Source organism: Ambystoma mexicanum, chromosome 10, assembly GCF_040938575.1.
Source record: "Ambystoma mexicanum isolate Mex_15411 chromosome 10, UKY_AmexF1_1, whole genome shotgun sequence".
Classification (NCBI taxonomy): domain Eukaryota; kingdom Metazoa; phylum Chordata; class Amphibia; order Caudata; family Ambystomatidae; genus Ambystoma; species Ambystoma mexicanum.
Genome location: NC_090932.1, coordinates 1140894655 through 1140908012, shown reverse-complemented (window position 1 = coordinate 1140908012; position 13358 = coordinate 1140894655). Strand labels below are relative to the sequence as shown.

General features: G+C 45.5%; 1 protein-coding gene across 6 annotated transcripts in view; it reads right to left on the bottom strand.

Moving 5' to 3' along the window:
* The window catches only part of POLM (DNA polymerase mu), a 376886-nt gene that overhangs the window by 144744 nt on the left and 218784 nt on the right, over positions 1-13358 (bottom strand). For 5 of the 6 annotated variants that reach the window (XM_069619054.1, XM_069619055.1, XM_069619051.1 and 2 more), the window contains exons 2-4: positions 9252-9504; positions 7686-7863; positions 7189-7290 (exon numbers count right to left, since the gene is read on the bottom strand). In XM_069619054.1, the coding sequence (XP_069475155.1) occupies positions 7189-7290; positions 7686-7863; positions 9252-9439 (468 nt within the window). In that variant the 5' untranslated portion in view covers positions 9440-9504. The remainder of the gene's footprint in view (positions 1-7188; positions 7291-7685; positions 7864-9251; positions 9505-13358) is intronic. The other variant, XM_069619052.1, reaches the window with a different exon arrangement.

Below are 13358 nucleotides of genomic sequence, written 5' to 3'. Positions count from 1 at the left end.
CCTCCTTAGGTAGTACGGAAATGAATGCCTGCCAAAAAGATCTGGGTGCTCTCCCTGTCCCGAGAACTGAATTAAACAGGTTTGCCATGAAGGGAACCAACAATCCCGGGAATGTTCTATAAAAACACACTTTGTAGCCATCAACTCCTGCGGCTTTGCCAACCTGCATTCTCCAGATGGCCCAGAGGATTTCCTCCTGTGTGATCGGGGCACCCATCCCCTCCCCTTCATTCGACTCCAAATGAGGGAGAGAGAGACAACCAACCAAGTACCTCCTGAAATCCTCCTCATTCAATACGTTCTCAGAACTGTACAGGACCTCATAAAATGCACCAAAGTGTTTAACTATGTCATCTGGGGCCTAACTTACATTTCTCCGGGCATCCAGGATCACTTCCACCTATCTATCTGCCCTCTGCTCACTCACCTGCGCCACCAGAAGAGTGTCTGCTTTATCCACTTTTTCAAAATATTTCTGGTGCAAAAATTGCAATTTCCGCGCAACCTTCCCCATCTCAAGGGACTTCAGTTCCTCCCTCTTAGCCCTGACATTCTATTGTAAGACCACCTCCCCCCTGATATCCAGCCTGTATCCTCTCTTCCAAGGTGCTAATATCAGCCCGAAGTAGATTCTCCAACAAGCTCCGGGCAAGCTCCTGGAGAAACTGGCCATCTCCTAGCTTAATCACCACACTGAATCTGTTGGTTGTCTTCATGACCATCAGTCTGGCTTCAGAGCTGCCAGAAGCACAGAAACTGCTCTCCTGAACATCCGTGAAGACCTGCTCTCCAACCTGGACTCCAACACCCTGTGCGTCCTCATCTGGCTTGATCTCTCTTCTGCCTTTGACACTGTCAACCATGCCATCCTGCTCAACCGTCTCCATGATAACCTGGGTATCACTGGTCAGGCTCTGGTGTGGCCAACTTCTTTCCTCTCCGACCGACCCTCCCAGGTCCAACTTGGGTCCTTCCTCTCTGATATCCTTTTCTCCGCCTGTGGTGTCACCCAGGGGTCTAACCTCTCTCCCTGACTGTTCAACCAATACCTGGCACTCCTTGCACACCGCATCGCCGCTCTTCACCCCAACTTTCAGTGCTATGCAGATGATACCCAGCTCAATTTCAGGATACCCTCGGCCTCCTCCTCTCCTTCCCTCAACTCTGACTGTCTCTCTGCCATCCATGAGTGGTGTGCCGCCAATGACCTCTGCCTTAATGCAAGTAAGACTGAGATTCTACTCATCGGCACACCCACTACCTCCTTCCCTGCAGCTCTCTGGCCGGTCTCTCTTGGCCCTCTTCCTGCAGGGCAAAAAACTTAGGAGTCCTCTTCGACTCCACACTCTTCTTCTCTCCTCACATCTCCAACGTCTCTAAGAAGTCACACTACCAGCTGCACCTCCTCAGAGGTATCCTTCATTTCCTCTCCTTCCCCCAGAAGCTCACTGTTTCCAGAGCCCTGGTTCTCTCAAAGCTGGACTACTGTAACAGCCTCTATCTAAATCTGCCTGCCTCTACTCTCCGCCCTCTGCAACTTATCCAGAACAGGACTGCGAGACTTGTCCTTGGCCTCAAGCCCAGGGATTGTATCTCTCCAGGACTGAAATCTCTTTACTGGCTCCCAGTGGCTGCGAGGATCAAGTTCAAAACCCTCTGCATTGTCCACAAGGCCTTCTGGGGCCTGGGGCCGCAATACCTTCAACTCTCTCTTCCTAAATATCTTCCTTCTCAAGCTCTTCGCTCATCAGGATCTCAGGGTCAGTCGCGTCTCCAAGCAACGAGTTGGTGGTAGATCTCTCTCTTCGACAGGGGCCTCGCTCTGGAACAGCCTTCCTGTCTCCCTGAAACTCGAGGAGAACCATCTCCGGTTCCGGAAGCATCTCAAAACCTTCCTCTTTGCCTCTGCTTTCTCTCCCCCTCTCCCCTGCTAAATCCTTGGCAGAAATGGCACCAATACCTGGCCACCCTTTCTGATTCTCAGGCCCAGGCCGCGCCAGTTGCCCACCTGCACTGCCTCCCTGGCTACCCCTGCACCTGGCGACTGTTTTCTGAATCCCTACAGTCCCCTACCAGCACTTACGTCTGCACTTACCTTGCACTTCCCACTAGTGTGTGTTTTTATTTATCTTATTTATTCTACTATCCCATGTACTGCACTTTCCCCTCTCCCTTCCCCACGCACGTTTCCCTTTCCCCCTCCCCATACACTTGCGCTATCTGAATGATACCTGGCCTTGTAGGATCGTTTTCTGTCTTCCCTTTGTTCCCACTCCCTTGCCTCGTCGCGCCTTGAAACACCAGTGTATAGGCGTGTTATAAATGCCATATCATATCCCCTGTTTTCTTTTTTATTGGACCCATCCCTGACAAGCAGCCCTCTCCAGGTTGATTTTGCTGCTTCCCATACCAGGCAACAACTTATCCAGTGCCATTCAATTCAAAATACCCCGGGATTGCTTCTCTAATTTCTGCCAAAAAGATTGCATCCTTCCATAGGGAGTCATTACACCGCTAAAATGATTCTGGAGTGTATAATCCAGTCATTGAGAAATCCATGTACACTTTGTCATAATCCGGACAGCCAATGGGAACCAAGTCACATGAAACTACCCTCCCCAGCAGCTCTTTATCTAGACACAGGTTGTCAATACAGGTATATGTGCCATGGGGTGGGGAAAATAATGTGACAACCCTCTCCCGCGGGTGCAGTTCCCTCCACATATCTGACAATACCTGTGAATCCAAATATTCAAGAAGACCAGCTCGCCCCTGTGGTTGAATCCGACCTCCCTTATCTGCCCGAGTGCGCCTGTCTACCAAAGGATCGCCCCACATATGAAAAACCCCTCCTAATATCCCAGCATATGAGCCAGAGTGTCCTTAAAAAATCCCAACTGACATCGATTTGGACACTACATTGTAGCTACATCAAAACTGCCCCAATGGTTCCTGTCACCACCAATGCTCTGCCACTAGCTTCCCTTCTCACCTTCAGGTCTCCGATCCTCAGTCTTTTGTGCAACAAGATGGCCAACGCTCCTTTCTTCTCGTCTCCCGAGGCCAAAAAGGCCTGGGCAAACTGACCACTGCCGGCAGCGTTCCTCGCCGGCCAACGTTCTTGTCTCCTGATTCATCAGTATATACAGTCCCAACCACCGGAACTCCCAGGTGATCAAGGAACGTTTGGTGAGAGAGTTCACTCCCTTGACATTCAAAGATCCTATCAACAAATTATCTGTCCGTCAGCCTTTCTTTGCTTCTACCACCGCCGTAAGTAAAACAACTGTTCCAACCCCTCTAGAACCTTAACATATTATTTAGCAACAGTTCCTATAACCCCTGCTATGTTCCATACCTTCCCCGCTCCACCCCTCCACTTTCCCTCCCGTCCTGCCCAATCCTTTCCCTGTAAAGCACTCCCCCACATGTTGAGATACACATCCGTAAAGGTAACTCGCTCCCACCCTATCGTTCACCTAAATCAACTTCTTTAATACAAACCCTGCCTCGAACACCGATCCCCCACAGCTCCCTCAAACAGCAGTTTCCTTGACATAATACCAATCCACATTATAGATATGCCCAAAAATCAAAAAACAGTCCTTGTCACTTCGCGGGCGACTGGGTGTTTAATCTCTGGTACTTCCTGCCTCTGGGGAGCCTCTTACTTTGGATTAGGGCCCTTCCATCACCATCAACTGCGGTCACCCCTGTCCCCTCCGGCAGTTGGTCTCCCACCTTTTCTCCTTCTGAAAATGCTCCAGCACCCGTTACTCCTCGGATCCCATTGGCACTCGATAGTCAACCCCATTGACCTCAAACACCATAAGAAATGGATATGTCCACCTGTAGCGAATTCCCTGTTCAGAGAGCCATGATGTCAAGGGAGGATAGTCCCTCCATCGGGACAAAGTAAGGTTGGAAAGGTCTTGATATATTTGTATTGTGTTGCCTGCAAATTGTATGTTCCATTGCAGTTTAGCCCTGTCCAGCACTTCCCCCTGGTCTCCATACCCGAGAAGCTTTGCCAACACTGACCTCAGGCCTTTCCCCCACACCATATTACCTTGTGGGCCCTTTGGATTGCCATCCCTCCCCCCAGGTCAAGGAACAGGGAATTCACAATCGCCTTTACCTTTCTTTGGACGTCACATGGTGTTTCACCCTTCTGCTCCTTCAGGCAGAACACTCAAATTATTTTTTCTTTCCCTTTTTCTAGGTCATCCAGTTCTGGAGGAAATCTTCTCAGGATTCCATATCGGTCATTCTGGCCTCATACTTCATTTCAAACAAATCACCGTTGATGTGGTTGTTCTCCATCGCCTCAAATTTCTCCTCAAGTACGTCTACCCAACCTCGTAGGTCTGTAATGGAAGCTTGTAGGTCTCCCCTCAATGCCTTTATTTTCTGCAATATGTCCTTACTGTCCTCTTTCGTGGAGGGGGCGGGAGTACCCCTGTCCAGCTCTGACTGCATTGACGACACCCTTTCCTCACCCGTTATTTGCGCCCTCCGCCTGTACTGCTGCACAGCCTATATGCCTTCCAACCGCCTCGTCGCCAGTTTGCCTCTCCGCCTTTAAAAGCAGACCACTATGTAGTTCGAACCCATTTTTACCAATCACTGCCTACTTTTCCTGGCATCCATCCTAACATCCACATAGCAATTATTTCTCGTGAATGACCACAGCCCCCCCCCATTACTGGCTCTCCAGTCTAACGGCCTGCCACACCAACTTAACAGTTACATGCCCCCCCAACACAGTATGCATTTCCCAGCTCTCAAGCAGTTTCCCAACCTCTGATTTTCTCATTGGGCCAACCCCATTCTGTGCGCCTTTTCTCTCTCGCATTAAGCCCGCCACACACTCCTTTGTAACCAATGCGGATACATCCCCTATACAGACTGCTCCAGGGCCACTCAATTAGAACAGTTTTCAGTTTCCCTTCACACTGTGCTCTATATTTGTGACACCAACACACCCTCATTGAACCATGTCCTGTGTTTAAATCACCAGATTGTTATTCAACAAGAGCCCAACGCTGAGCTCACCCTCCACACTCACTGTTGCGCGCACTATACACGGTAAGAACAAAGTGTTAAACCTCACCATAGAATTGAAACACTGATCAGTACCCACATTGCCCCATGACAATAACCTTTTCTCGCTTTTTCTTTTATCCTCCTTCGTCCGTTTTGGTGCTACTCCTACATTCATTTGTTCACTGTACTCGCGTATGTATTCAAACATGCTTATTGACCACTGTTTGTTCAGTAACCTTGTTTTCACTTAACTGTATACATGGGACTAACCATTACCAATTTACAATTGGTCACACACTGCTGTTACTTAATACAACTTTGCAATTATAAAATGACATGCACATCATGCCTGCAACAAAACATTTTGAAACAATTTTTGAAAAAACGGCTTTATAAAAATGTTCTCTCCTATTTTTATAAATCTGTTTTATGTTATAACAACGTCACGGCTATTCACTGTTAAATTTCACCAAATTACCACTTCTATATTGTAGTTTAAATGTAACTCGCCCTATGTCATTTCACACTTTTTTTCTTTTTAACATTCAATGTACACCATAACGTCTCTCTCACTACAGCCTTGAAAAAGACTCCTGTCGAGTCGAAACACGTCTTAGGTGTACCAACAAAAACACACAATACAAAAAGTGCTAAGATTTCTCATTGCATTACTTGAGACATACATGTAACTACACAGATTAAAATTCCACCTCAGACCTAGCGCCTGTGTGATACTGGTTCTTACCTCCTACTCACTCTATAATTTGCCAGGACGGAAGAGCACCGTCTTACAAGAACCCCTCACCGGCAGCAGGCTCAACTAATTTTGTCAAAGGATAAGCACAGTGATCTGCAGTTTCTAGTGCTCTACCCACTTTGTAGCCTTATGCAACAGACCGCACAAGCATGTGGCACAAAGAGTCAATGCTTTCAGTGGACCCAAGTAACAAGGGGAGGCAAGGGCAGCTGTATTTGCACTGTAAGCACAAAGCATATACACAAATTGGAGGGGTACCATAAGTATCAAACCAATTATTCACTTGGATTGTTGCATCCTGAATAGTGCAATGTGATGAGCCTCAGGCAGCATCAGTCAGTAGTAAGTGCAAGTGTCTGCGCGTTCACTCTCCTTGCCCTGATCTCCTCCAAACTGCACCCAAACTGTGCTTGGCGGCTCTGCACGGAGATGTGTGCTTGGGCAGACTTTATTGTTTACAATGCTGGGTACCAGTACTAGCAGTTTGAGCGACTCTTCCCTTGTGCAGTTCGCTTGTGCAGCCAATCTGTAGCCTAATCAATCCAAACTACCCTTGGCCACCCTTCTATCAATTTAGAAGTCTTCTAAGAGGTGATGAATGCCAGGTACGTCTTAACTGTGGACCTGGCTTTGAGTGTTACAGGATGGTCCTATTTGGTTTAGGGTGCTTGTTATCTGTAAACTCCACAAGATCAACAGCATGTCCTACCACTTTGGTGGCTGTCTGATGGCTTACCGAAGATTTAGTGGAACATTACCTTTTAGGTCCTGTTACCAGTATATCACAAACACTGCATGTTCTGAGAAAAGGAAACTCTTTTAAAAAGATGTAAAAAGTCAAAGAGAAAAAGGACTAGCTGAGGGCAGCCACACCAGACAATGTGGTGAAAAAATCTAAAATGCAGACTGTGGGAGGGTCTTTGGTTCTCATGCTCTATGTTACTAGGAGAAAAATATCCAAAGTCAGGATACGCAACGAAAGGGCAAGTGGAATGAAAACCTTTACAGAGGATTCCCAGGCTGTTTGCAGGCAATATTCAATAAAGCATGGCAATCTGCGACAAATACAGAGATTGGAGAAACATGTATAAATATGCAGTGGTAGGGACAGAGGGAAAAAGATTTCGACAGGGAGAGACAGTGGGGTCAGGCACTAAAAGGGTGAATGAATTAATGAGCATGACTTGGTAGGCCATGTGGTGGGGAAAAAGGAATAAATGATTAGGAGGGGAAAAGCGCATAACAGAAGAGAAGAAAACGAGAAGCCTAAAACAATACCAAGAATCGTGGAGGATAAAAGGGAGTAAGAAAAGAATAGAAAGCAGTTATTGACTGGGAGGCAGGCAGGCAAGCAAGGAGAGAGCGGGATACACTGCGTTTGGTACCGTGAAGCGTTGATTCTGGTTGGAGAGCGGTGTTCGGCGCTGACAGGCATACACTGGCACTGCGACACACTCTTCCTCCAAGGCAACAGAACTGGGCTCAGTCTTGAGAAAAAAACAACATTACATTTCTCAACAGTGAAGGACACTGTAGGAAGACTCCATTCTCTATTCAGTGCACCCCTATACTTTCTACAGTGCCAGTTTAAGAATAAAAAGGAATCCTGTACCATTGCCAAAACCCACACTCCTACACAGCATATGCATCCATTGCCCTTAGATTTTCCTAACAGCCACCACAACAAGCGTGCTTACACTACTTATAACTCTGCCATAAGTAGTGGTCCTACACATCCTCTGCAGCTTTCTCCACACCCAGTGCTTCGACACAATGTTGTACAGCTCCAATATAACTAGCACTAATGCATCTGTTCCCTGCAGCCCCACGATTAATCATTGCCGGTCAAAGGTAAACAGGATTGTCATGTCAATTAACTCACCACCAAGTAATGTCGAGGTTCGATCTCCACAGGTGCAGCAACTCCCATGCTCTCCGTGAACCAGGACACATCCAAAACAATGGGTACATTCCCCACAACATGTCCTGACCGTGCCTCCAGCCACTCACAAACCTCGGCTCTGGTGTTCTGCTCAGAGACCACATGTGTTACAGTGTCACTGATGGAACAAGAGATTCAGAATCAATGAGGCCTGCACACTAGCAGTGCAAGACACAGCAGCAGTACACTAGGCATCCCAGAAGCAGAACCATCACAACAGCAACATTGCGCATATAAGATTAGAACACATCAGTGGCACTATAAGCACAGGATACATGATCAAGACCAACCCTATGCAGATTGGGTATAAGTCCACCTTACTGGGACAAAATGCACTGGCGATATTGGCATCCCACAGAAGTGGTACTAGGCACCCTGGCAACAGAGCCATCACACAGCACCAGTACAATGCAGGTCAGTGATAGGACCGTCATGCACGAGCATACTGACAAACATTACACAACAAGAGCGAACTATAACATGAATTTTTTTTTTAAATAGCATTGCACCCCAGGACAATGAGACCCTCCCGCCACACCGTATGACGGACAGCATTCCCTTAAGCCCAGACTCTAAACATTTCATATGACCAACATGACATAACTTATCGATGAGGCCTTTCTCTCACATACGGTCATCAAATCTTGTGTGAGGCCTTGTCCTCCCCACTCCCCCATCTAGGGCCCGCTATCATACAAGGCTCTTCTCCTTCTGACGTTCACTCAGGTTCACAACATTTCTTTTATGTTATACACCTTATACTGACCCACCCTGATAGAGTAAATTGCATCTGCGTATTGCTCTGCTCTGCTGAGCCCACCTCCCCTCTGGCTCGCAGTACCCCCAGTGAGACCAGTCTATTGACAAGGACACCTGGATGATCCAACAGGAAAACATTCAGCAAGCGTTATGTAATGGGAGAATGCAGAAAAATCCCTTCAAGAGCCCTGGAACTGTAGATTCCAACATAAAGCACTGGGTGACCTTGCAATGTATGCCACTGAATACACTCAGATGCACACATGTTCCTTAATCACCCAGCCTAATGATTAACTTCCCAGCGGCCAGATGGAGCTACAGTCAGTAGGATGGTCCTCCAATGGGATATCGCCTCTGCCATTCACATAAGGAATCTGTCCGCGTTCTCCCCAGGCTCTTCCAATGACGTGGCTGCATTAAGTGCATAAAGCAACTAAATGCTCTCACTAGAGATAACAGTACAAAGAGGATAAATGGCGGAATTTAGATAATTGCTTCCACAGAAATCCTTAGGTCCTCTGACTTTCAAAGAAATGTAAATCCCAGTTACCAGAACAATTTGAACAATGAACGGTCAGGGCTGTATACACACTAGAATATGGTAAATAAGTGGTGCATAGCTAATCTGTCAAGTTCTTTTCAAGATCATAATTGTCTTTAATTTCTAGAATGGCTAGGTGGCAGACAAAAATACTGGGGACAACCGCAAAAAAAACAAAAACAGTGTGTAAAATATCAAACACTCACTTATACATCTCCTCCACACGGAACCCTTTTGTCCGGGCCAACTTTGCTAGGAAAGCCCGCCGGCTGCTCCCCATGCGTTTTTCTACCAGGAAGATCCCAATCTCTGGAAACCGTAGAGGTGCCTGACTGATAAGTGCCAAATCTGGTGGGTGGCCCGGTCGCTGCCTCTTCCGAAGGGGGAGCGTCATTCTGTCCAGCCGTAGCTCTCGAGTTACAGAAGCAGCAGCATTATTCCAGTAGCCCAATAACCCTGCTGTAGAAAAACGAAATAAATCCTTCAGTGCAGTCAAGTACTCCCCACAACTATTCCATGGAGATGCAAACACAGCCCGAGATAGCCCTTCCTCCATTCCTTAAGAGTGCAAAAAAGCTGGATCAACTTCACAAGAGGTTATACAGCCAGATTCCCCAGATTCCGCTCAGATATCCGACTAACCGGAGTCCCACTGTTAGCTGGAAAACCCTGCCCTCAGGCTGCCAGAACAGCTTGATTCCAGTCACTCTTGAAATATGTACACCCTGACCCATCCTTCCTCGAAAACGTGGTACAGCTGAATCACCAATTCTCTTGAGATTTTCGTACAGGCAGTTTACCTCTGCCTTAAGCTTTTGGTACATCCGAGTCAAAGAAGAGGATATCTAGATGCCACTTGTGGTGGATCATCCTTCCATCACAAATCTAATCACAGCTGGATCCCCGTTCCCCGAGATTCCACTCCAATGGATCCCTCTTCCCTTGAGAAGCAAGTACAGCCTGATTGCCCTTCTCCTGTTACACGTGTAAACACTTCTATCGATATGTTAGCAGTTCATAAATCTGCTATTTCATAAAAGTCTGGCTTCTTAATCCTAAACTCTACACAAGAGCAAAACACTGCACAAGAGCTCACCCAAACGTACCAGCTTTTTATTAATGTTGCAGTCAAATTGTCTCATATTGAATTCATAAGCCTGCGTTGAATGCTTTTTAAACAAAGGCAAGTTATTTAATCCTGAACATGTGAATTCTTTGCTAATGGATTTGACACACATATTTGCAAGTCATTGGATAAATAGCTTACCAGTCAGCATTCTGATTTGAAAATCAGTGGTCATATATCGAAAGCAATCATGCAGCAGCTTGCACACAGAACAAGCCATATCAAAGCATAAATTCGTTTTCAAATATGGATAAGCAGAGTTTGCTAATAAAATGTTTCTTAATTAGCAAACAAACATATTTTATTAGCAATTTTGTACTAATATATTTTATATCACCAGACATTATTTGCAGTGTGCAAAATTGCTTGTGTTATTTGACTCTTGGCGAGTAACAAATGGTGTGATGTGTGTATGTTTAGAACTGAGGCGGCGAGTGAATTTCATAACTAGCCTGAAGCTTACAATTTTCATTTTTTGCCCCCCGTTATTTGTACCCAAGACATAAACCGAGCAACAATACAGCATTTCTGTGTACCACTGAAGTAAGATATTAGCTGCTTAAATGGACAAATAAACAGATACAATAAATAGGCTCTGAACAACGTGGAACACTGGGTGCAGTCAGTGTTGCACAGGGTAGTGTCCCATATCCCATCTGCTTGCCCCACCAATTGCTGTGTATGGAGAAGTTCTGAAGTTTCATAAAATCAAACAAAGTTCACAATGGTAAATTAAAGTCATAGCTGGAGGCTAAGTACGTATTACAGTGTTTCCAAAGGGAGGCATATTGTGAACTTCAGGTGTACAAGATGGCCCTTGCCCGTCATTGATAACAAATGTTTTCAATACACTGTTAAATACCACTTTCGCGGGCGTGCACGGCCGGTAATGGCCCTCAAGCCCGAGCCAGGTTGGCCCAAGAACAGCATTCCATCCCTGCACACCCATGAAAGTGGTATTTATTGCTATAAGCACTCTTAGCCGCCATCTGGGGTGCCGATACTTTTCTGTTTGTTTTTAAGGGGACCAGACTTTGTGCAATGTATACTTCCCTTAAAAAGAAATTACACATATGTCTGCAATCGGAAATAACTATTTTCAGGACTTGCTGGTGGGACAAGAGGTTTGCAGGCGAGTGGGCAGGGGAATCGAGGTGTGGCACTCCTGTGGAGACTCAGCTCGGCCTGGATCACCACCTCCAAAGACAGGGTGAAGGCAAAGAAGAGGCTCAGTGGGCCGGCATGGAATGCAGGCGGTTACTTGCGGATTATGCTTGCGTACCCAGCCTCAGGATTAACCCGCTTTCTCCCCAGGGTGCTAATAACAATGCAATCATAGTCGCAGAGCAAAGCCAGTTCTGAAGAGTATTCAAGATACTGCAGTAGGCCTGTAGATGTACAGACAAGATGGACCTATTGATCATTACTTTGCATACACATCTTGTTAGCTTTGTGTATTCATTATGTAAGAGGAAAAAAGTAAAAGACTAAGCAGAGTGGCTAGCGTAGCAGGCAAAGAACTTGGAAAACTAGTTGGAATATTATAGTGTACGGAAATCTCCATTTCAGGGTAGCTGGTATAAAACAACATGGTGAAAAGATATAAGGAGTTTGGGATCAGCTCATGGGTGGAGAACCAGTTGCAGATGTATACAACCGGCAGATCACAGAACCTAGGTTTTCCATCAAAAGCGTTTGGTTGTGTGATCATGTACATTTGCAAAAGTGTTTACTGGTCAAAAATATCCCCCTTCCCTACGAAATGAAATATAGCTGACACTATTAGATTTAGATACACTAACCTACACTGTACTGAAAAACCTGGAGACAGTGTGGTGTTTTATAGTAGCAATACTGCAATTATGCAACAACTTACATTTTTAGGAATGGAATTGCAGAACTTATTTAAATAAAATGAAGTTAACACATACCTTTCTTGGCTAGCACTCCTACACACACCCTTCGGCATTTTCAAGGGTGGAGGAGATGATTACGCTGCTCTCTCTCTATCCATTAGCCCCTTAAACCTACAGTGAAAACAGGGTGGAGAGAGCCCTGAGGGCAAGAGAGGAATGCAGGGGGAGCTGAGTTTTTGTTGCAAAGGGTAATTTGAATCACCAGCTGTGCTACATAGATAGTAATTTAATTTAAAAAAAACTCCAGATTTACATAGCAAAGTGCTACGCAACACTGCTTATTTTATGCCTAGGTGTTAATTTTGCTCTGTCCAGCAAAGCACTCTGTGCCCTCATCAGAATTTCATCATACAAACATATTGTTCACAGAATCAAAAAGCTAGGCCTTCGTTGTCACAAACAAGGATAAATTGTGTTTGCAAAGCAACAGATAGTTTTAAATAATTTCGAAAAAAAGTGCTAATTTGTATTCATGATGCATTTCACTCTCAGCTGCTGTCCTCACAAGGTGAGAGACATGTGGTATTTAATAAAACGTGTTACCTCAGATTTAATACAATGGAAAAATAATTGTTTTCTAAAACCAGCTGGAATTCTCAATTTTATGAACACATTAACTTAATTTTTGAGAATGTGCCAGCCTGTAAATTCAACCACACGAAGAAAAATAATTGTGATTCACAAATGTTAATCTAATGAAGCAGCCAGTCAATTGGCTAGGATTACTGTGGGGGGACACTTTAGATTAGCCTCTGGCTGTATGTACAGTACATTTTGCAAAAACAGAGGCAAATCTATGAGAAACGAGCATGGGAAGGTTGTTTTTGCTGATGGGCAGCTGAAGTTTTGCTGTAGATACAGCAATGATTGATACTGATTGACATGTGCAGGGTCATTCCTGCAAAATCAATGCAATGTCTGAGAAACCAATCTCCCTAGAAGGTTCAAAGATTCAAATGAGAGATTAAGACACTGACACCCGCGTGTCAGGATTGGCATGCAAGGAATGAAGGTTTAGATAAACATATACTATATAACAAGCTAAAACACAAAGTTCCTTACACAGCGTTCCAGGAGAGCAGGAACCAAGAGGGGCAGAGCTGTACCAGAATGCTGCATTACTTGGGTAAGAAGAAGCAAGCTTGTATTCTAAATGCCCTCACCACGATAGAGTAAATGTTCCCATGGGCCTATAAATTGGCGATTTGCCAATTATTCCAAAATATATGCCTCAAAACTTTGTGGAGCTGAAGTCTGTCATTTGTACTTAT